The sequence below is a fragment of the Amblyraja radiata genome, chromosome 27 (genome assembly GCF_010909765.2).
Source record: "Amblyraja radiata isolate CabotCenter1 chromosome 27, sAmbRad1.1.pri, whole genome shotgun sequence".
Lineage (NCBI taxonomy): Eukaryota > Metazoa > Chordata > Chondrichthyes > Rajiformes > Rajidae > Amblyraja > Amblyraja radiata.
Genome location: NC_045982.1, coordinates 9,445,449 through 9,468,232, shown reverse-complemented (window position 1 = coordinate 9,468,232; position 22,784 = coordinate 9,445,449). Strand labels below are relative to the sequence as shown.

The following is a 22,784-nucleotide window of genomic DNA, read 5'->3' as shown; positions in this document are numbered from 1 at the left end:
ACACTCACATTAACCACCCCCCAAACACACAGGTGGGGTGGCGGGGGCGTGAGAGAAGAGGGGAGGGAGGGGAGAGGAGGAGGAGGAAACGGGACAGATTAGGAGAGAAAGGAGAGCGGGGTAGGGGGATGAGCGAGGGGGCTGGGGGAGAGAGATGTGGGGGAGGGGGGGTGGGGAGGGAGGGGACGAGGGGGGAGGGGGAGAGGGGTGGGGGGAGAGAGGGGAAAGAATGGGGAGGGAGAGTGGAGGGGGTGGGGGGAGAGGTGGAAGAGTGGTAGGAGGAGGAGAGGGGTAGGGGAGTGATGGAAGACGGAAAGAGGGATAGGGGGAAGGGGGCGGGGGGAGAGAGGGAAGGGGGTGGGGGAGAGAGGGATAGGAGAGGGAGAGGGGTGAGGAGAGGGAGGGGAGAGGAGAGAAGGGGGAGAGAATTGGCAGAGTGGGGAGGGAGGGGGGGAAGGGTAGAGGGGTAGCAGGAGTGGTGGAAGAGGGACGGGGAGTGGTGGAAGAGGAACAGAGGGGTAGGAGGAAGGGGTGGGGGAGAGAGGGAAAGGGAGGGGAAGAGAGAGGGGTGAGGGAGGGAGAGGGGTGGTGTAAGGGGAGAGAAGTGGAAGGGTGGGGAGGGAGGGGTAGGGGGAGTGGTGGAAGAGGGACAGAGGGGTAGGGAAGGGGCGGGCGGGAGAGAGGGAAGGGGGTGGGGTAGAGAGGAAGGGGGGTTGGGGAGAGAGGGATGGGTGGGAGAGGGAGAGGGGTGATCAGAGGGAAACATAGAACCATAGAAATTAAGTGCAGGAGTAGGCCATTCGGCCCTTCGAGCCTGCACCACCATTCAATATGATCATGGCTGATCATCCAACTCAGTATCCTGTACCTGCCTTCTCTCCATACCCCCTGATCCCTTTAGCCACAAGGGCCACATCTAACTCCCTCTTAAATTCCGATTGGACATGTGTGAACATTGGGCATTGTGACATCACACAATGGAACGTTCACCAGGGGCTGGGGCTGGTGCTGCTTCTATGGGTGAGAAGCCAGTTTATTTTTGAAATATTGGGGGGGGGGGGGGGGGGAAGGATTTGATTAAAAATGTGTACTTAAACACGACGAAATGTAATGAGGAACGGATACTTAGAAAGAAAAGTGAAATCTCTACAGAAATGGAAAAGATGTCGGCGATTCTGCGTCTGGTTTCGGAGTTGCAGTGAATCAAAGGAAGAAATGCAGCCGGCAGCCGTCCATGTAAATGGATCCATTCCGATTGGACATCTGCGAGCATTGGGCATTGTGATTGGACATCTGCGAGCATTGGGCATTGTGACATCACACGATGGAAACTAATCAAAAGGAAGAAAGGCAGCCGGACAGACGGCAGGCGACAGGCACACAGTTTTATATATTAGACTAGACCAAGTGCAGACCCGTTGGGTCTGTTTCCCTAACGGGGTTTGCGGGGGAGGGGGGGGACTGCGGCATCACACTCACACTAACCACCCCCCAAAAACACAGGTGGGGGGAGGGGAGGTGAGAAGAGGGGAGGTGAGAAGAGGGGAGGGAGGGAAGGAAACGGGACAGATTTGGGAAGGGAAAGGGGTGGGGTAGAGAGGGAATGGGGGGGGGGGGGGAGAGGGATGGGTGGGAGAGGGAGAGGAGTGCTGAGAGGGAAACATGGAAATTAAGTGCAGGATTAGGCCATTCGGCCCTACAAGCCTGCACCACCATTCAATATGATCATGGCTGATCATCCAACTCAGTATCCTGTACCTGAAAAATGTTTTTCTCATCTCGGTCCTAAAAGGTTTACCCCTTATCCTTAAACTGTGACCCCTTGTTCTGGACTTTCCCAACATCTGGAACAATCTTCCTGCATCTAGCCTGTCCAACCCCTTAAGATTTTTGTAAGTCTATAAGATACCCCCTCAATCTTCTAAAATCTAGCGAGTACATGCTGAGTCTATCCAGTCTTTATTCATATGAAAGTCCTGAACTCCCAGGAATCAGTCTGGTGAACCTTCTCTGTACTCCCACTATGGCAAGAATGTCTTTGAGCATTGGGCATTGTGACATCACACAATGGATCGTTCACCAGGGGCTGGGGCTGCTTCTATGGGTGAGAAGCCAGTATTTTTTGAAATATTGGGGGGGGGGGGCTGCGGCATCACACTCACATTAACCACCCCCCAAACACACAGGTGGGGGGAGGGGGGTGAGAAGAGGGGAGGGAGGGGAGAGGAGGAGGGGGAAACGGGACAGATTTGGAGAGAAAGGAGAGCGGGGTAGGGGGTGAGTGATGGGGATGGGGAGAGAGATGTGGGGGAGGGGGGGATGGGGAGGGAGGGGAGGAGGGAGGGAGGGCGGGGGAGAGGGGTGGGGGGGAGAGGGGAAAGAGTGGGGAAGGGGGGAGAAAAGTGAAGAGTGGGGAGGGAGGAGAAGAGGGGTAGGGTCTGTGTGAAAAATGTTTTTCTCATCTCGGTCCTAAAAGATTTACCCCTTATCCTAAAACTGTGACCCCTTGTTCTGGTCTTCCCCAACATCCGGAACAATCTTCCTGCATCTAGCCTGTCCAACCACTTAAGAATTTTAGACGTTTCTATAAGATACCCCCTCAATCTTTTAAAATCTAGCGTGTACAAGGCGAGTCTATCCGGTCTTTCTTCGTATGAAAATCCTGACATCCCAGGAATCCGTCTGGTGAACCTTCTCTGTACTGCCACTATGGCAACGATGTCTTTGAGCATTGGGCATTGTGACATCATACGATAGAATGTTCACCAGGTGCTGGTGCTCCTGCAAAGGCATATGTAAATGGCTCCATTTCGATTGGACATCTGTGAGCATTGGGCATTGTGACATCACACGTTGGAACGTTCACCAGGGGCTGGGGCTGGTGCTGCTTCTATGGGTGAGAAGCCAGTTTATTTTTGAAATATTGGGGGGTGGGTGGGGGGGGGGGGGGGTGGGTGGGGGAAGGTTTGATTAAAAACGTGTACTTAAACACGACGAAATGTAATGAGGAACGGATACTTAGAAAGAAAAGTGAAATCTCTACCGAAATGGAAAAGATGTCGGCGATTCTGCGTCTGGTTTCGGAGTTGCAGTGAATCAAAGGAAGAAATGCAGTCGGAAGCCGTACATGTAAATGGATCCATTCCGATTGGACATCTGCGAGCATTTGGCATTGTGATTGGACATCTGCGAGCATTGGGCATTGTGACATCACACGATGGAAACAAATCAAAAGGCAGAAAGGCAGCCGGATTGCAGGCACACAGTTTTATATATTAACTAGACCAAGTGCAGACCCGTTGGGTCTGTTTCCCCAAAGGCGTTTGCGGGTGGGGTGGGGGGGTTGGGGGGAGGGGCTGCGGCAACACACTCACATTAACCACACCCCAAACACACAGGTGGGGGGAGGGGGGTGAGAAGAGGGGAAGGAGGGGAGAGGAGGAGGAGGAAAAGGGGCAGATTTGGAAGGGAAAGGAGAGCGGGGTAGGGGGTGAGAGAGGGGGATGGGGAGAGAGATGTGTGGAAGGGGAGGGATGGGGAGGGAGGGGAGGAGGGAGGGAGGGGGAGAGGTGTGGGGTGAGAGGGTTAGAAAGAGTGGGGAGGGAGAGTGGAGGGGGAAGGGGAGAGAAGTGGAAGCGTGGGGTGGGAGGGGTAGGGGGAGTGGTGGAAGAGGGACAGAGGGCTAGGGGATGGGGGCGGGGGCAGATGGAAGGGGGTGGGGTAGAGAGTGAACGGGGTGGGGGGAGAGAGGGATGGGTGGGAGAGGGAGAGGGGTGAGGAGAGGGAAACATAGAAACATAAGATTCTATAAGATCACCCCTCAATCTTCTAAATTCTAGCGAGTACAAGCCGAGGAGTGAGGAGAGGGAAACATAGAAACATAAGATTCTATAAGATCACCCCTCAATCTTCTGAATTCTAGCGAGTACAAGCCGAGTCTATCCAGTCTTTCTTCATATGAAAGTCCTGACATCCCAGGAACCAGTCTGGTGAACCTTCTGTGTACTCCCTCTATGGCAAAAATATCTTTGGGCATTGGGCATTGTGACATCACACGATGACACGGTCACCAGGGGCTGGGCTGGGGCTGGTGCAAAGGCATATGTAAATGTATCCATCCCGATTGGACATCTGCGAGCATTGGGCATTGTGACATCACACGATGGGAATGAATCAAAAGGCAGAAAGGCAGTCGGACTGCAGGCACACAGTTTTATATATTAAATAAGATAGAAGATAGATAGATAGATAGATAGATAGATATACTAAGATTTTATATGTACTTTATGATGTTTTTAGTATGCAATGCATTTTTTATGTAATGTTGTCCCTTGTCTGGACCTCGAGTCCGAAATAAAGTTTATTATAATTAATAGGGATCTAACATAGAAACATAACAAATAGGTGCAGGGGTAGGCCATTCGGCCCTTCGAGCCTGCACCGCCATTCAATGTGATCATGGCTGATCATCCAACTCAGTATCCTGTACCTGCCTTCACTCCATGCCCCCTGATACCTTTAGCCACAAGGGCCACATCTAACTCCCTCTTAAATATAGCCAATGAACTGACCTCAACTACCTTCTGGGGCAGAGAATTCCAGAGATACACCACTCTCTGTGTGAAAAATGTTTTTCTCATCTCGGTCCTAAAAGATTTCCCCCTTATCCTTAAACTGTGACCCCTTGTTCTGGACTTCCCCAACATCGGGAACAATCTTCCTGCATCTAGCCTGTCCAACCCCTTAAGAATTTTGTAAGTTTCCATAAGATCCCCCCTCAAGCTTCTAAATTCTAGCGAGTACAAGCCGAGTCTATCCAGTCTTTCTTCATATGAAAGTCCTGACATCCCAGGAATAAGTCTGGTGAACCTTCTCTGTACTCCCTCTATGGCAAGAATGTCCTTCCTCAGATTAGGAGACCAAAACTGTACACAATACTCCAGGTGTGGTCTCACCAAGACCCTGTACAACTGCAATAGAACCTCCCTGCTCTTATACTCAAATCTGCTCACATATGAAAGAATCGAATGATGCCCACCGGTATACCTGAAACTCACTGGTTTTCCACAGCAAAGTGTTGCCACCACTGAGTGCTGAAAACAAGCACAGTCCACAGCCCATGCCAAAGAGCTAACAAATGCATTGAAATTGGGTGTAGTTACGATAAGGGCTCTGTGGGCAAAGGCCAAAGTTTAGTCCTCCCTGCCACTAATTCAATAAAACCTCTTTTCTTTAAGATCGTAAACAAATGATTACTGCTAACATTACATAATGGGAATGACTTCTTATGAAAACATTGACTTAAACATTCAGATGAGTGGACATCCGGTGGCGCTGGTGCTAGCTGCCTCCGCCTTCAGTCCGGTATCTTTTTGTTTTTTTGATATGTTGAAGAGCGTTTTCTTTGGTTTTTTTTATGTCTTTATGTGGGGGAAGAGGGTACGGTAAGAGGGATACCGTCCTTCAGTCGCTTCCTGGAGAGGACGCGACTATTATTCGAGTCGCGTCCTCGCCCCCCCCCCCCTCCCCCCCTCCAGCGGCCTACCTACAGGATTGGCGCAGCATTTCCTGCCGGGACCGACCAGAGCTTGAGCAGTGGCGGCGCAGCGCTGGATACATCGCGGGGCGGGAGATGCCTTACCGGGGATCGCATTTTGGAGCTCCGGAGTGCTGGGCCAGCTGCACCGACATCGCGGAGCTGTGGTTCGTGGAGCTCCCAACGCGGGCGGAGCTGATCAACATCGCGGAGTCCTGCGACTCCGCCCGGCTCGGCCTGTGGACTCGGGAGCCGCGGACTCCGGTGGGAGGTGGCTGATGTGGAGGTCCGGGCCGCTGAGGATGTTCTCCGTCGGGGTTCGGCATCGGTGTACCATCATCCCGGCGTGAGGGCCTATAAGATTTTATATGTACTTTATGATGTTTTTAGTATGCAATGCATTTTTTATGTAATGTTGTCCCTTGTCTGGACCTCGAGTCCGAAATAAAGTTTATTATAATTAATAGGGATCTAACATAGAAACATAACAAATAGGTGCAGGGGTAGGCCATTCGGCCCTTCGAGCCTGCACCGCCATTCAATGTGATCATGGCTGATCATCCAACTCAGTATCCTGTACCTGCCTTCTCTCCATACCCCCTGATCCCTTTAGCCACAAGGGCCAGATCTAACTCCCTCTTAAATATAGCCAATGAACTGGCCTCAACTTGCTTCTGTGCCAGTGAATTCCAGAGATTCACCACTCTCTGCGTGAAAAATGTTTTTCTCATCTCGGTCCTAAAAGATTTACCCCTTATCCTTAAACTGTGACCCCTTGTACTGGACTTCCCCAACAATTGGAACAATCTTCCTGCATCTAGCCTGTCCAACTCCTGAAGGATTTTGTAAGTCTATAAGATACCCCCTCAATCTTCTAAAATCTAGCGAGTACAAGCTGAGTCTATCCAGTCTTTGTTCATATGAAAGTCCTGACATCCCAGGAATCATTCTGGTGAGCCTTCTATGGCAAGAATGTCTTTGAGCATTGGGCATTGTGACATCACACGATGGAACGTTCACCAGGGGCTGGGGCTGCTTCTATGGGTGAGAAGCCAGTATTTTTAGAAATATTGAGGATGGGGGGGGGGGGGGGGGTGGGGGCTGCGGCAACACACACACATTAACCACCCCCCCAAACACACAGGTGGGGGGGGGGGGGGGGGGGGAGGAGGGGGGAGGGAGGGGAGAGGAGGAGGAGGAAACGGGACAGATTTGGGAGAGAAAGGAGAGCGGGGTAGGGGGTGAGAGAGGGGGATGGGGAGAGAGATGTGGGGGAGGGGGGGATGGGGAGGGAGGGGAGGAGGGAGGGAGGGGGAGAGGGATGGGGGGAGCGAGGGGAAAGAGTGGGGAAGGGGGGAGAGAAGTGGAAGAGTGGGGAGGGAGGAGGAGAGGGGTAGGGTCTGTGTGAAAAATGTTTTTCTCATCTCGGTCCTAAAAGATTTACCCCTTATCCTTAAACTGTGACCCCTTGTTCTGGACTTCCCCAACATCTGGAACAATCTTCCTGCATCTAGCCTGTCCAACCCCTTAAGAATTTTGTAAGTTTTTATAAGATACCCCCTCAATCTTCTAAAATCTAGCAAGTACAAGCCGAGTCTATCCAGTCTTTCTTCATATGAAAGTCCTGACATCCCAGTAATCAGTCTGGTGAACCTTCTCTGTACTCCCTCTATGGCAACAATGTCTTTGAGCATTGGGCATTGTGACATCACACAATGGATCGTTCACCAGGGGCTGGGGCTGGGGCTGATTCTATGGGTGAGATGCCAGTATTTTTTTAAATATTGGGGGGGGGGGGGCTGTGGCATCACACTCACATTAACCACCCCCCAAACACACAGGTGGGGGGCGGGGGGGTGAGAAGAGGGGAGGGAGGGGAGAGGAGGAGGAGGAAACGGGACAGATTTAGGAGAGAAAGGAGAGCGGGGTAGGGGATGAGCGAGGGGGATGGGGAGAGAGATGTGGGGGAGGGGGGGATGGGGAGGGAGGGGAAGAGGGGGGGAGGGGGAGAGGGGTGGGGGGAGAGAGGGGAAAGAATGGGGAGGGAGAGTGGAGGGGGTGGGGGGAGAGGTGGAAGAGTGGGTAGGGAGGAGGAGAGGGGTAGGGGGAGTGATGGAAGACGGACAGAGGGATAGGGGGAAGGGGGCGGGGGGAGCGAGGGAAGGGGGTGGGGGAGAGAGGGATGGGAGAGGGAGAGGGGTGAGGAGAGGGAGGGGGAGGAGAGAAGGGGGAGAGAAGTGGAAGAGTGGGGAGGGAGGGACGGAGGGATGGGTAGAGGGGTAGCGGGAGTGGTGGAAGAGGGACGGGGAGTGGTGGAAGAGGAACAGAGGGGTAAGAGGAAGGGGTGGGGGAGAGTGGGAAAGGGAGGGGAAGAGAGAGGGGTGAGGGAGGGAGAGGGGTGGTGTAAGGGAAGAGAAGTGGAAGGGTGGGGAGGGAGGGGTAGGGGGAGTGGTGGAAGAGGGACAGAGGGGTAGGGGAAGGGGGCGGGCGGAGAGAGGGAAGGGGGTGGGGTAGAGAGGAAGGGGGGTTGGGGAGAGAGGGATGGGTGGGAGAGGGAGAGGGGTGAGGAGAGGGAAACATAGAAACATAGAAATTAAGTGCAGGAGTAGGCCATTCAGCCCTTCTAGCCTGCACCACCATTCAATATGATCATGGCTGATCATCCAACTCAGTATCCTGTACCTGCCTTCTCTCCATACCCCCTGATCCCTTTAGCCACAAGGGCCACATCTAACTCCCTCTTAAATTCCGATTGGACATGTGTGAACATTGGGCATTGTGACATCACACAATGGAACGTTCACCAGGGGCTGGGGCTGGTGCTGCTTCTATGGGTGAGAAGCCAGTTTATTTTTGAAATATTGGGGGGGGGGGGGGGGAAGGATTTGATTAAAAATGTGTACTTAAACACGACGAAATGTAATGAGGAACGGATACTTAGAAAGAAAAGTGAAATCTCTACAGAAATGGAAAAGATGTCGGCGATTCTGCGTCTGGTTTCGGAGTTGCAGTGAATCAAAGGAAGAAATGCAGCCGGCAGCCGTCCATGTAAATGGATCCATTCCGATTGGACATCTGCGAGCATTGGGCATTGTGATTGGACATCTGCGAGCATTGGGCATTGTGACATCACACGATGGAAACGAATCAAAAGGAAGAAAGGCAGCCGGACAGACGGCAGGCGACAGGCACACAGTTTTATATATTAGACTAGACCAAGTGCAGACCCGTTGGGTCTGTTTCCCTAACGGCGTTTGCGGGTGGGGGGGGGGCTGCGGCATCACACTCACATTAACCACCCCCCAAACACACAGGTGGGGGGAGGGGAGGTGAGAAGAGGGGAGGTGAGAAGAGGGGAGGGAGGGAAGGAAACGGGACAGATTTGGGAAGGGAAAGGGGTGGGGTAGAGAGGGAATGGGGGTGGGGGAGAGAGGGATGGGTGGGAGAGGGAGAGGAGTGCTGAGAGGGAAACATGGAAATTAAGTGCAGGATTAGGCCATTCGGCCCTACAAGCCTGCACCACCATTCAATATGATCATGGCTGATCATCCAACTCAGTATCCTGTACCTGAAAAATGTTTTTCTCATCTCGGTCCTAAAAGGTTTACCCCTTATCCTTAAACTGTGACCCCTTGTTCTGGACTTTCCCAACATCTGGAACAATCTTCCTGCATCTAGCCTGTCCAACCCCTTAAGATTTTTGTAAGTCTATAAGATACCCCCTCAATCTTCTAAAATCTAGCGAGTACATGCTGAGTCTATCCAGTCTTTATTCATATGAAAGTCCTGAACTCCCAGGAATCAGTCTGGTGAACCTTCTCTGTACTCCCACTATGGCAAGAATGTCTTTGAGCATTGGGCATTGTGACATCACACAATGGATCGTTCACCAGGGGCTGGGGCTGCTTCTATGGGTGAGAAGCCAGTATTTTTTGAAATATTGGGGGGGGGGGCTGCGGCATCACACTCACATTAACCACCCCCCAAACACACAGGTGGGGGGAGGGGGGTGAGAAGAGGGGAGGGAGGGGAGAGGAGGAGGAGGAAACGGGACAGATTTGGGAGAGAAAGGAGAGCGGGGTAGGGGGTGAGTGATGGGGATGGGGAGAGAGATGTGGGGGAGGGGGGGATGGGGAGGGAGGGGAGGAGGGAGGGAGGGAGGGGGAGAGGGGTGGGGGGGAGAGGGGAAAGAGTGGGGAAGGGGGGAGAAAGTGAAGAGTGGGGAGGGAGGAGAAGAGGGGTAGGGTCTGTGTGAAAAATGTTTTTCTCATCTCGGTCCTAAAAGATTTACCCCTTATCCTAAAACTGTGACCCCTTGTTCTGGTCTTCCCCAACATCCGGAACAATCTTCCTGCATCTAGCCTGTCCAACCACTTAAGAATTTTAGACGTTTCTATAAGATACCCCCTCAATCTTTTAAAATCTAGCGTGTACAAGGCGAGTCTATCTGGTCTTTCTTCGTATGAAAATCCTGACATCCCAGGAATCCGTCTGGTGAACCTTCTCTGTACTGCCACTATGGCAACGATGTCTTTGAGCATTGGGCATTGTGACATCACACGATAGAATGTTCACCAGGTGCTGGTGCTCCTGCAAAGGCATATGTAAATGGCTCCATTTCGATTGGACATCTGTGAGCATTGGGCATTGTGACATCACACGTTGGAACGTTCACCAGGGGCTGGGGCTGGTGCTGCTTCTATGGGTGAGAAGCCAGTTTATTTTTGAAATATTGGGGGGTGGGTGGGGGGGGGGTAGGTGGGTGGGGGAAGGTTTGATTAAAAACGTGTACTTAAACACGACGAAATGTAATGAGGAACGGATACTTAGAAAGAAAAGTGAAATCTCTACCGAAATGGAAAAGATGTCGGCGATTCTGCGTCTGGTTTCGGAGTTGCAGTGAATCAAAGGAAGAAATGCAGTCGGAAGCCGTACATGTAAATGGATCCATTCCGATTGGACATCTGCGAGCATTTGGCATTGTGATTGGACATCTGCGAGCATTGGGCATTGTGACATCACACGATGGAAACAAATCAAAAGGCAGAAAGGCAGCCGGATTGCAGGCACACAGTTTTATATATTAACTAGACCAAGTGCAGACCCGTTGGGTCTGTTTCCCCAAAGGCGTTTGCGGGTGGGGTGGGGGGGTTGGGGGGAGGGGCTGCGGCAACACACTCACATTAACCACACGCCAAACACACAGGTGGGGGGAGGGGGGTGAGAAGAGGGGAAGGAGGGGAGAGGAGGAGGAGGAAAAGGGGCAGATTTGGAAGGGAAAGGAGAGCGGGGTAGGGGGTGAGAGAGGGGGATGGGGAGAGAGATGTGTGGAAGGGGAGGGATGGGGAGGGAGGGGAGGAGGGAGGGAGGGGGAGAGGTGTGGGGTGAGAGGGTAGAAAGAGTGGGGAGGGAGAGTGGAGGGGGAAGGGGAGAGAAGTGGAAGCGTGGGGTGGGAGGGGTAGGGGGAGTGGTGGAAGAGGGACAGAGGGCTAGGGGATGGGGGCGGGGGCAGATGGAAGGGGGTGGGGTAGAGAGTGAACGGGGTGGGGGAGAGAGGGATGGGTGGGAGAGGGAGAGGGGTGAGGAGAGGGAAACATAGAAACATAAGATTCTATAAGATCACCCCTCAATCTTCTAAATTCTAGCGAGTACAAGCCGAGGAGTGAGGAGAGGGAAACATAGAAACATAAGATTCTATAAGATCACCCCTCAATCTTCTGAATTCTAGCGAGTACAAGCCGAGTCTATCCAGTCTTTCTTCATATGAAAGTCCTGACATCCCAGGAACCAGTCTGGTGAACCTTCTGTGTACTCCCTCTATGGCAAAAATATCTTTGGGCATTGGGCATTGTGACATCACACGATGACACGGTCACCAGGGGCTGGGGCTGGGGCTGGTGCAAAGGCATATGTAAATGTATCCATCCCGATTGGACATCTGCGAGCATTGGGCATTGTGACATCACACGATGGGAATGAATCAAAAGGCAGAAAGGCAGTCGGACTGCAGGCACACAGTTTTATATATTAAATAAGATAGAAGATAGATAGATAGATAGATAGATAGATATACTAAGATTTTATATGTACTTTATGATGTTTTTAGTATGCAATGCATTTTTTATGTAATGTTGTCCCTTGTCTGGACCTCGGGTCCGAAATAAAGTTTATTATAATTAATAGGGATCTAACATAGAAACATAACAAATAGGTGCAGGGGTAGGCCATTCGGCCCTTCGAGCCTGCACCGCCATTCAATGTGATCATGGCTGATCATCCAACTCAGTATCCTGTACCTGCCTTCACTCCATGCCCCCTGATACCTTTAGCCACAAGGGCCACATCTAACTCCCTCTTAAATATAGCCAATGAACTGACCTCAACTACCTTCTGGGGCAGAGAATTCCAGAGATACACCACTCTCTGTGTGAAAAATGTTTTTCTCATCTCGGTCCTAAAAGATTTCCCCCTTATCCTTAAACTGTGACCCCTTGTTCTGGACTTCCCCAACATCGGGAACAATCTTCCTGCATCTAGCCTGTCCAACCCCTTAAGAATTTTGTAAGTTTCCATAAGATCCCCCCTCAAGCTTCTAAATTCTAGCGAGTACAAGCCGAGTCTATCCAGTCTTTCTTCATATGAAAGTCCTGACATCCCAGGAATAAGTCTGGTGAACCTTCTCTGTACTCCCTCTATGGCAAGAATGTCCTTCCTCAGATTAGGAGACCAAAACTGTACACAATACTCCAGGTGTGGTCTCACCAAGACCCTGTACAACTGCAATAGAACCTCCCTGCTCTTATACTCAAATCTGCTCACATATGAAAGAATCGAATGATGCCCACCGGTATACCTGAAACTCACTGGTTTTCCACAGCAAAGTGTTGCCACCACTGAGTGCTGAAAACAAGCACAGTCCACAGCCCATGCCAAAGAGCTAACAAATGCATTGAAATTGGGTGTAGTTACGATAAGGGCTCTGTGGGCAAAGGCCAAAGTTTAGTCCTCCCTGCCACTAATTCAATAAAACCTCTTTTCTTTAAGATCGTAAACAAATGATTACTGCTAACATTACATAATGGGAATGACTTCTTATGAAAACATTGACTTAAACATTCAGATGAGTGGACATCCGGTGGCGCTGGTGCTAGCTGCCTCCGCATTCAGTCTTTTTGTTTTTTTGATATGTTGAAGAGCGTTTTCTGTGGGTTTTTTATGTCTTTATGTGGGGGAAGAGGGTACGGTAAGAGGGATACCGTCCTTCAGTCGCTTCCTGGAGAGGACGCGACTATTATTCGAGTCGCGTCCTCGCCCCCCCCCCCCCTCCAGTGGCCTACCTACAGGATTGGCGCGGTATTTCCTGCCGAGACCGACCAGAGCTTGAGCAGTGGCGGCGCAGCGCTGGATACATCGCGGGGCGGGCGATGCCTTACCGGAGATCGCATTTTGGAGCTCCGGAGTGCTGGGCCAGCTGCACCGACATCGCGGAGCTGTGGTTCGTGGAGCTCCCAACGCGGGCGGCGCTGATCAACATCGCGGAGTCCTGCGACTCCGCCCGGCTCGGCCTGTGGACTCGGGAGCTGCGGACTCCGGTGGGAGGTGGCTGATCTGGAGGTCCGGGCCGCTGAGGATGTTCTCCGTCAGGGTTCGGCATCGGTGTACCATCATCCTGGCGTGAGGGCCTAAGCATCGGGCCCCCCGTGGCGGCGACTGCGGGTGATCAGAAGGCCCCGACCATGGGTGAACATCTGGGAAGATCGGCGGGGAGGCTGGCTGGACTATGGTACCTTCCTCAACTTTGGTGCCACTGTGGGGTTGTGTCGTGCCGTGGACTTCTGTGTTTGTGCTTTTTTTAAATATGTTATATTTATTTATTATTTATTTTATGGTACTTGACTGTGAGGAAAATTCATTTCGTTGTCTCTTATGAGATAATGACAATAAATTGAATACAATACAATACAATTACACACTCATGAGTTTTTTTAATGAAGAAATTATATCATAAAATTAGAGGAAAAGAAAATCGGGTGACTCACTTCCTGACAATCTAAAACTTTTCCAGCAGCTACTGTGGTAGCGCAGCGGTAGAGTTGCTGCCTTACAGCGCCAGTAACCCGGGTTCTATCCTGATTACAGGAGCTGTCTGTATGGAGTTTTTACATTCTCCCAATGACATGCATTGGTGTTCTCCGGGATCTCCAGTTTCCTCTCACGCTCCAAAGATGTACAGGTTTGTAGGTTAACTGACTTAGTAATATTGTAACATTTCCCCTAGTGTGGGTAGGATAGTGTGCGGGAGTCAATGGTCGGAGCAGAGTTGGTGGGCCGAAGGGCCTGTTTCCGCACCGTATCTCTAAAGTAAACTAAACTAAAATCAAGAGAGAGGGAGAGTCCAGCAGCAGGGGTCACAGTTTAAGAATAAGGGGTAGGCCATTTAGGACTGAGATGAGGAAAAACTTCTTCACCCAGAAAGTTGTGAAGCTTTGGAACTCTCCTACACAGAAGGCAGTGGGGGACAATTCACTGGATGTTTTCAAGAGAGAGTTACTGTAGCTCTTAGGGTTAAACGAACAAAGGGATATGGGGAAAAACCAGTTCCTTCCCACATATAGGGAGGTTTCACGGCAGTCGGGTCACGACCCATGACCCGTACTGTTGCTACGCTACTCCAACTGGAGTACACACGATGAACTGCAGGTAAACACTCACCATTGTTTCCAGCGTAGCGGGCCCGTTAAAACCCACCAAAATGGTCAATTTTTGCGCTGTAAATAATTATGGAAATCGGGATAAGCGTGAGAGACATTTAGCCTACTTCAGAATTCCAAAAGTGAGGAGAAATGACGGTAGATAGAAGCGAGAGCTGAAGGGACAACAACAGCCAAAGTGCTTGGCCAACATTGGCCGTTTGCTCACTGCATTTCATCAACTAAGGCATTATTTGTGTTTTTTCTTGATTCCTTTGGCATCTAAAAAGTTTCAGAAGTGATAAATCTGGCTGTAAAATTTGAAAATTGCTCATGGTTCTCAAGTGGGTTTTTACATACAAAATGAAAAAGCATCTGAAGTAAAATTTTACAGCCAGATTTATCACTTCTGAGGCTTTTTAGATACCAAAGGAATCAAGAAAAAACACAAATAATGCCTTACTGTTGATGAAATGCAGTGAGCAAACGCGATAATTCCCAATATTTTCAATTCCGATATCTGCACAGCCAATGTTCACCAAGCACTTTAGCTGTCAGCTGATTTACATCGGGGAGACTAAGCGGAGGTTGGGCGATCGTTTCGCCGAACACCTCCGCTCAGTCCACAATAACCTACCTGAACTCCCGGTGGCGCAGCACTTCAACTCCCCCTCCCATTCCCAATCCGACCTCTCTGTCCTGGGTCTCCTCCTTTGCCAGAGTGAGCAACACCGGAAATTGGAGGAACAGCACCTCATATTCCGCCTGGGTTGCTTGCGTCCGGATGGCAAGAACGTTGAATTCTCCCAATTTTGCTAGCCCTTGCTGTCTCCTCCTTCCTTAACCCTCGAGCTGTCTCCTCCCATCCCCCCGCCCTCGGGCTCCTCCTCCTCCCTTTTTCCTTCCTTCCCCCCACCCCCCATCAGTCTGAAGAAGGGTTTCGGCCCGAAACGTCGCCTATTTCCTTCGCTCCATAGATGCTGCTGCACCTGCTGAGTTTCTCCAGCATTTTTGTGTACCTTCGATCTTCCAGCATCTGCAGTTCCTTTTAGCTGACACTTTAGCTGACACTTACACTTTTGTAATTCTGAAGTTGGGTACATGTCTCTCACACTTACCCCAACTTCCACAATTTTTTACAGCGCAAACATTCACCATTTTGACGGTTTTTAACAGGTAGGAAAGTACCCGTTTCTTGCATTAATAACATATACTGGAAGTTACGGATGTCCTCCAGATGGATTGAGCGGCTCCGTGCGTCAAGCCCTATGACCCAGTGACCTTGCGTGCAACCCCCCTATTAGAGTTGTGAATTGTGTTGCCAGAAGATTGACTAAGTGTGAATTGTTTAGGAATGTGGGTAGAGGTGGAGGGGAGAGATAGGTCAGCTCGGGCTCAGGAGAAAGAGTAAAGTAAACAAAGTCAAGGGAGGGAGGAAGGGATGGTGTACATTAGAACGTTAATTGGCCTCTGGAAATTGCCCCTCGTGTGTTAGGGCCAGGCGAGAGTTTGATGGGAATAAGGGGGGGGGGGGGGATAAAATAGGTCCAGGTATTGTTAGTGGATATAAAATGGCCGGTCGGACAGCGTGGGCCGAAGGGCCAGTTTCTGCACGATAGGTCTCTACGACTGTGAATTGCAGCCAGCAATGCCTCCTTGCTAAAGCAAGGTTTAGTTAAGACATTGCTCCCTATCGAGCCGAGCTCTATCGGGAATGTTTACTAAGAAAACGCGAAGAACCTCCGGCGCTGTAAAGAAAGTGTCACATTTCCCCTTTTAGTCCCAGTCTCTCTAAAAGTACACCGAGTAAATTCAATGTTAAAGAGTTTAAGAAGGAACTGCAGATGCTGGAAAATCGAAGGTATACAAAAGTGCTGGAGAAACTCAGCGGGTGCAGCAGCAGCATCTATGGAGCGAAGGAGATAGGCAACGTTTCACGTTGCCTATCTCCTTCGCTCCATAGATGTTGCCTATCTCCTTCGCTCCATAGATGTTGCCTATCTCCTTCGCTCCATAGATGCTGCTGCTGCACCCGCTGAGTTTCTCCAGCACTTTTGCCCAGTTCAATGTTAAACCGGGCACACCTGTTACATTGTCTCTACTTCACATTTATATAACTCATTTATTGCCACGAGGTTGACAACCATTCCGCCTTAGTTTGCGTCTGTTTGTCCAGTTCCCTCCCTCTCTTGTTTAACTTGCAGATAGTGAATAGTGAGTGGGTGCAGCCCCGCGCTGTGTGTGGTCTGAGCTCCCGGTGTGTTGCACCTGTCCCGCCCCGTCCAGCAGAGCCGCTCGTCCGAAGAAAAGAAGAGTTGATCACCGTCCAAAGGGTCTGTTGAAACCTCCGCCATGCCCAGGAGGGCTTCTGTGCAGAAGTCGACCGCGAAACTGTTCTCCATATGTGAGAGCAGCTTGAAGGAGTGCGACGGGGAAGGGGAATGGGACGAGAAGCATCTGGGAGGAGAGGAGATGATGCGAGGAGCAGAAGGAACTGAGAGGATGCCCGCCAGTCAGCCAGTGGCAACGCTACGGTAACGAGTCATTTCATGCCCGGGTACTTCTCTGCTCAGCTGGGAAAGGGGGATTCGGACCCGTTCAAGTGCCAAGATCGCCCGGGGTTAATTATGTGATGTGACTCAAACATAGCACGTCAATGCTGACTGCAATCCAGATGACAAATTGGAACCCAAGGAGGGAGATGTAGGTTGCCTTGGGAAATCACTAAAAGCCGGGACAGGCAGCATCTCTGGATAGAAGGAATGGGTGACGTTTCGGGTCGAGACCTTTCTTCAGACTGAGAGTCGGGGGGGGGGGGGGGGGGGAGGGAGGAGGGAGACACAGAGATAAGGAAGGGTAACGTATCCGGAGATGCTGCCTGTCCCATAGAAAACATAGAAAAGTAGAAATATAGAAAATATGTGCAGGAGGATGCCATTTGGCCCTTTGAGCCTGCATCGCCATTCATTGTGATCATGGCTGATCATCCACAATCAGTAACCCGTGCTGCTTTCTCCCCATGTCCTTTAATTCCACTAGCCCCTGGAGCTCTATCTAACTCTTTTGAATTAATCCAGTGAATTGGCCTCTACCTACTGTGGTAGAGAATTCCACAAATTCACAACTCTCTGGGTGAAAACGTTTTTTCTCATTTCAGTTTTACATGGCCTCCCCTTTATTCTTGGACTGTGGCTCTTGGTTCTGGACTCCCAAAACATTGGGAATTTTTATTCCTGCATCTAGCTTGTCCAGTCCTTTTCTAATTTTATACGTTTCTATAAGATTCCCTCTAATTCTTCTAAATTCCTGTAAGTACAAGCCAAGTCTTTCCAATCTTTCCTCACATGACAGTGTCACCACCCTATGGATTAACCCTGTGAACCTACGCTGTACTGCCTCAATAACAAGGATGTCCTTCCTCAAATTAGGAGACCAAAACTGCACACAATACTCCAGATGTGGTCTCACCAGGGCCCTGTAGAACTGCAGAAAGACCTCTTTATTCCTATACTCAAATCCTCTCATTATGAAGGCCAACATGCCATTAGTTTTCTTCACTGCCTGCTGTACCTGCATGTTCACTTTCAATGACTGCTGTACAAGGACACCCAGGTCTCGTTGCACTTCCCCTTTTCCTAATCTGACACCATTGAGGTAATAATCTGTCTCCTTGTTCTTTCCGCCATAGAGGATCACCTCACATTTATCTACATTATACTGCATCTGCCATGCATCTGCCCACTCACTCAACTTGTCCAAGTCACCCTACAACCTCCTAGCATCCTCTTTGCAGTTCACACTGCCACCTAGCTTTGTGTCATCTGCAAAATTTGCTGGTATTACTTTTAATCCCATCATCTAAATCATTAATATATATTATAAATAGTTGCGGCCCCAGAGAGTTGTGAATCTGTGGGATTCTGCCACAGAAGGCAGTGGAGGCCAATTCGCTGGATGTATTCAAGAGAGAGTTGGATGTGGCCCTTAGGGCTAATGGAATCAAAGGATATGGGGAGAAAACAGGAACGGGATACTGATTCTGGATGATCAGCCATGATCATATGGCTCGAAGGGCCGAATGGCCTATTCCTGCACCTATTTTCTATGTATCTATATGCTTTGAGTACTCTTTCATGTAGTGCCTTCTTATTGATAACAATTCATTGTGTTTCTTTGTACATATTATTATTTAATCTGCATTTGGCCTCCTATTCCTTGGCCAATTATGTTATGTTCAAGTTATCCACACTCGTCAGTAAAAAAAAAAATCTCCATCCATTCAATCAAACACCTTTGTTAAGCTGAGACACTGGGCACTGCATTCGGTGAAATCTTTGGTTTAGTTTAGAGATACAGCATGGAAACACGCCTTTCCATCCAGCAAGTCCAAATTATCAAAGCTAAAGGGATGGAACGTTTTAAGATTTTTTTTTCCATTTTGTTTCATTCAGGTATTTTGAATGGAGCCAGAGGAAACCGACGTCTGAGAGTTCGCAACAAAATCATTTGGAGCCTTCACCTGGAATGACTAAATCACTGGAGTTGGAGGATGCTTCTGGATTTAACTCATTTACAAAATCAGTGGTGAGGAAATTGGATAATAGATAATTAAAGCTGCAGTATAACTGGGCAAATAATTTTTTTTGGACCCCAAAGAAAATGCCTTTTGTAAAATTGCTGCAGATTTGGCTCCTTTAGAAGAGGTCTTGGAGGGTAAATTCAGGCTCCATCTGTGTCTCATCCCACCCTCAACTAGGCCCAGGAGATGACCATCTGCACTGTGAGGCTGGTGATGACTTTCAATGCAGGTCTGACTGGTGCAGACGTTCACCTTTAACAATGGAGTTTGTTGGCCGTGGGTCTCTGTCAGAATGTTTATGAATTCTAGGCCCACCATGAACTTGAAATATTAACTCTGTTTTGCTTGGTCAAGAGGTAAAACAGTACATGCAGGAAACACTCAGCGGGTCTGGCATCATCTATGCAGAGAGGAGCAAGTAAATAGTTTTAGTTGAACTGAGAATATCTGATCATAAGAGATATCATTGACCTGAAGCAATGACTCAGTTTCTCTCCCCACTGGGACTAGATGCAGTACCACGGGAGTGCTCCACTGCTGGAGGTGCTGTTGTCGGAAGTCACAGTGTATCTGTACTCTGTGGATGGCTCGAAAGTAAACATGTATAGTCTTTCCGCTGACTGGTTAGCACACAAAAGCTTTTCACTGTATCTCAGTATATGTACTAACTTTGAACTAACTTTGATCAGTTGAAGCTCCAAGGTCTCTCTGGCCCCACAAGAGGCCCCACAAGTTGGAGAGAGAGAAACAAATGGGAAGGGTTGATGAGAAATGAAAAGTAGAAACCAGAGAGTTCTCCTTGACGAAAACCAATAAACATTATCTTTTTTAAACCCATCTCCAACCCAATGGTGTCTAATACAGTTTGGAATGATTCTGTACGAGCTGGAGGCTGTAGATTGTCACAGCTCCAGAGGATAACCTGCTTCATATTAGGGAGCACGTGAAACTGTCCTCCTCCCAGTCTGGGTTGAAACACTTCACAGCACCTTTGTTACTTCAGCCTCTCTAATGGACTGTATGTTGTATTTAAGTTATTATCCCTCCACAACTCCCTGGTTAACAATCCCCTCCGCAGATACCTTCCCCTGCTATACCTCCTCCATCAACTCTGTCCAGGGACCCTGACAGTCCTTTCAGGTTAGGCAGAGGTTAACTTACACCTCCTCCAACCTCGTCTACTGTATCCATTGTTCAAGGTGTGGACTCTTATACCTCGGTGAGACCAAACGTAGACTAGGCGATTGTTTCGCTGACCACCTTCACTCAGTCCGCCTGGGCCTACTTTATCTCCTGGTTGCCAAACACTTTAATATCTCTTCCCAGTCCCACACTGATCTTTTTGTCCATGGGCTTCCTCCATTGTCAGAGTGAGGCCAAATGCAAATTGGAGGAGCAGCTTCTTATATTTTGCTTGGGCAGCTTACAACCTAGCGGCTTGAAATTTAATCTCTCTAACTTCAAGTAACCCTTGCATTCTGTCACTCCCCCACTCAAGTTGCTGTACCAGGTTCAAAGCCGTCTTGTTGAGTCTCATTGTCTATAACTTGTTTTCACCTAGGCCACAGCCAACAATGGCCTGTTCCCTTCATCATCGTTACTTTTTTTGCATATCTTTCATTAATTTGTTCTATCTCTCTACATCACTGACTCTATCTTGTTTCCCTTTCCCCTGACTCTCAGTCTGAAGAAGGGTCTCAACTCGAAACGTCATCTTTCCCTTTTCTCCAGCGATGCTATCTGACGTTGAGTTACTCCAGCATTTTGCGATCTCTAATTTTTTAACCTGATTTTGCATCTTGCACTGAACCACTAGATGTCGCCCTAAATCTTTATTATGTATCACTATATGATTTGCCGCAGCACAAGTTGTACTTTTCAGTGTCTTCAACGTGGGGAAAAAACACTATTTAGTTTTAGTTTAGAAATACAGCACAGAAACAGGCCCATCGGCCCACTGGGTCCACGCCGAGCAGCAACCCCTGCACATCAACACTATCCAACACACAGTAGGGACAATATTTACATTTATACAATACAATTCAATTTATTGTCATTTGGACCCCTTGAGGTCCAAACGAAATGTCGTTTCTGCAGCCATACATTACAAACAAATAGACCCAAGACACAACATAATTTACATAAACATCCATCACATTGCTGTGATGGAAGGCCAAAAAAACTTATCTCTCCACTGCACTCTCCCCCCCTGATGTCAGAGTCAAAGTCAAAGTCAAAGCCCCCGGCGGGCGATGGCGATTGTCCCGTGGCCATTAAAGCCACGCCGGGTGATGCAAGGTCGCACACCGGGTCTTGATGTTAGAGCCCCCGGCGTGCGCTCGCAGAGACCCGCAGCCATTCCAAGCCGCGCGGGGCGGTGATGTAGGCCCCGCTCCAGGAGCTCTTCAACCCCGCAACTCGGGCGGGAGAAGTCGCCAAGTTACCAAACCAATTTACCAACATTTTACGTCTTTGGAGTGTGGGAGGAAACCGAAGATTTTGGAGAAAACCCATGCAGTTCATGGAGAGAACGTAAAAACCCCATACATACAGCATCGTAGAGTAGTCTGGATTGAACCCAGGTCTCCAAGCTGCAAGCTCTGTAAGGCAGCAACTCTACCCCTGTGCCATCGTGCCGCCCTTATTTAAGAAAACCAAATTGGCAGGTATGTTTTAAGGGAGGATATATAGGACATGCTGGAAACACTCAGTAGATCGGACATCATGAACGTGTGGCCACTATAGATGAAGGATGTATACTGGGTTTAAAAGCATGTGTAGGATCACGGGGATCGCGTTCCTGAAGGACGTTACAGAAAAAGCAAGAGATTCAAAAATGTGAAACAGAACTTTGCAGTGGTGCAGCAGTGGAGTTGCTGCCTTGCAGCACAGGATACCCGGGTTTGAACCTGCCCACAGGTGCTTGTCTGTACGGAGTTTGTACGCTCTCCCCATGACCTGCATGGGTTTTCTCAGGGTGCTCCGGTTTCCTCCCACACTCCAAAGGCGTGCAGGTTTGTAGGTTAATTAGCTTTCGGTAAAACGGTAAATTGTCCCTCGTGTGTGTAGGATAGTGTTGGTGTGTGGGGATCGCTGCTCGGCGTGGACTCGGTGTGTCGAATGGCCTGTTTCCGTGCTTTCTGTAAACTAAACCAAACTAAATTGAAGTAGGTACACAAAAAAGCTGGAGAAACTCAGCGGGTGCAGCAGCATCTATGGAGCGAAGGAAATAGGAAACGTTTCGGGCCGAAACCCTTCTTCAGACTGATCGGGGGTGGGGGGGCGGGGAGAAGAAAGGAAAAAGGAGGAGGAGCCCGAAGGCTGGGGGATGGGAGGAGACAGCAGGAGGGCTGAGGAGATGGGAGGAGACAGCAGGAGGAAGGGGAGGAGACAGCAAGGACTAACAAAATTGGGAGAATTCAATGTTCAAAGATTGAATTGAAGTACTTCAAAATTGAAGTAGTGTTGGAATGGGAACCAATCTAGGTTGGTGGATGAAGGTTTGTGGAATTTGGAGTTGCACAGCATAGCAACGGGCCCTTTGGACCTGCCGACAACATGTCACATCCGAACTGGTCCATTGTGTCTGCATCTGGCCCATATCTGTCTAAACCTTTCCTATTCATGTACCTGTCCATGGATGACAGCTTTTTGGATCAGCTTGCGTTGCTCTAGGGTGAAATGTCAGGCCGGCAAGGAATGAACTGGATGGGCCCTGATCCATGGTAAAAAAGTAGGAACGAGGATTTTGGCAACGGATGAGCAGGAGCTGGATCGGAATCTATCAATGTTGCAGAGGTGGAAACATGATCTGTTTATGCAGCTCTGTAATTGAGCACCTGTCAATTCATGCATCAGTTGATATCTCCACACCCTAACTTTGGATTGTCACGCCAACTTGCTGAAGAAACCAATTACCTCATAATTATTTGGAAATATGTTGCAATTCGGGCAATAACAGGAGCATTCAATGTTCATT

The 22,784-nt window shown here is 49.6% G+C and overlaps 1 protein-coding gene across 1 annotated transcript in view; it reads left to right on the top strand.

The window, feature by feature from the left end:
* The first annotated feature begins 16,578 nt into the window (after window positions 1–16,578).
* crybg2 (crystallin beta-gamma domain containing 2) overlaps window positions 16,579–22,784 on the top strand; it is a 92,458-nt gene continuing 86,252 nt past the window's right edge. The window contains exon 1 of the mRNA XM_033044766.1: window positions 16,579–16,760. Within this exon, the coding sequence (XP_032900657.1) occupies window positions 16,579–16,760 (182 nt within the window). The remainder of the gene's footprint in view (window positions 16,761–22,784) is intronic.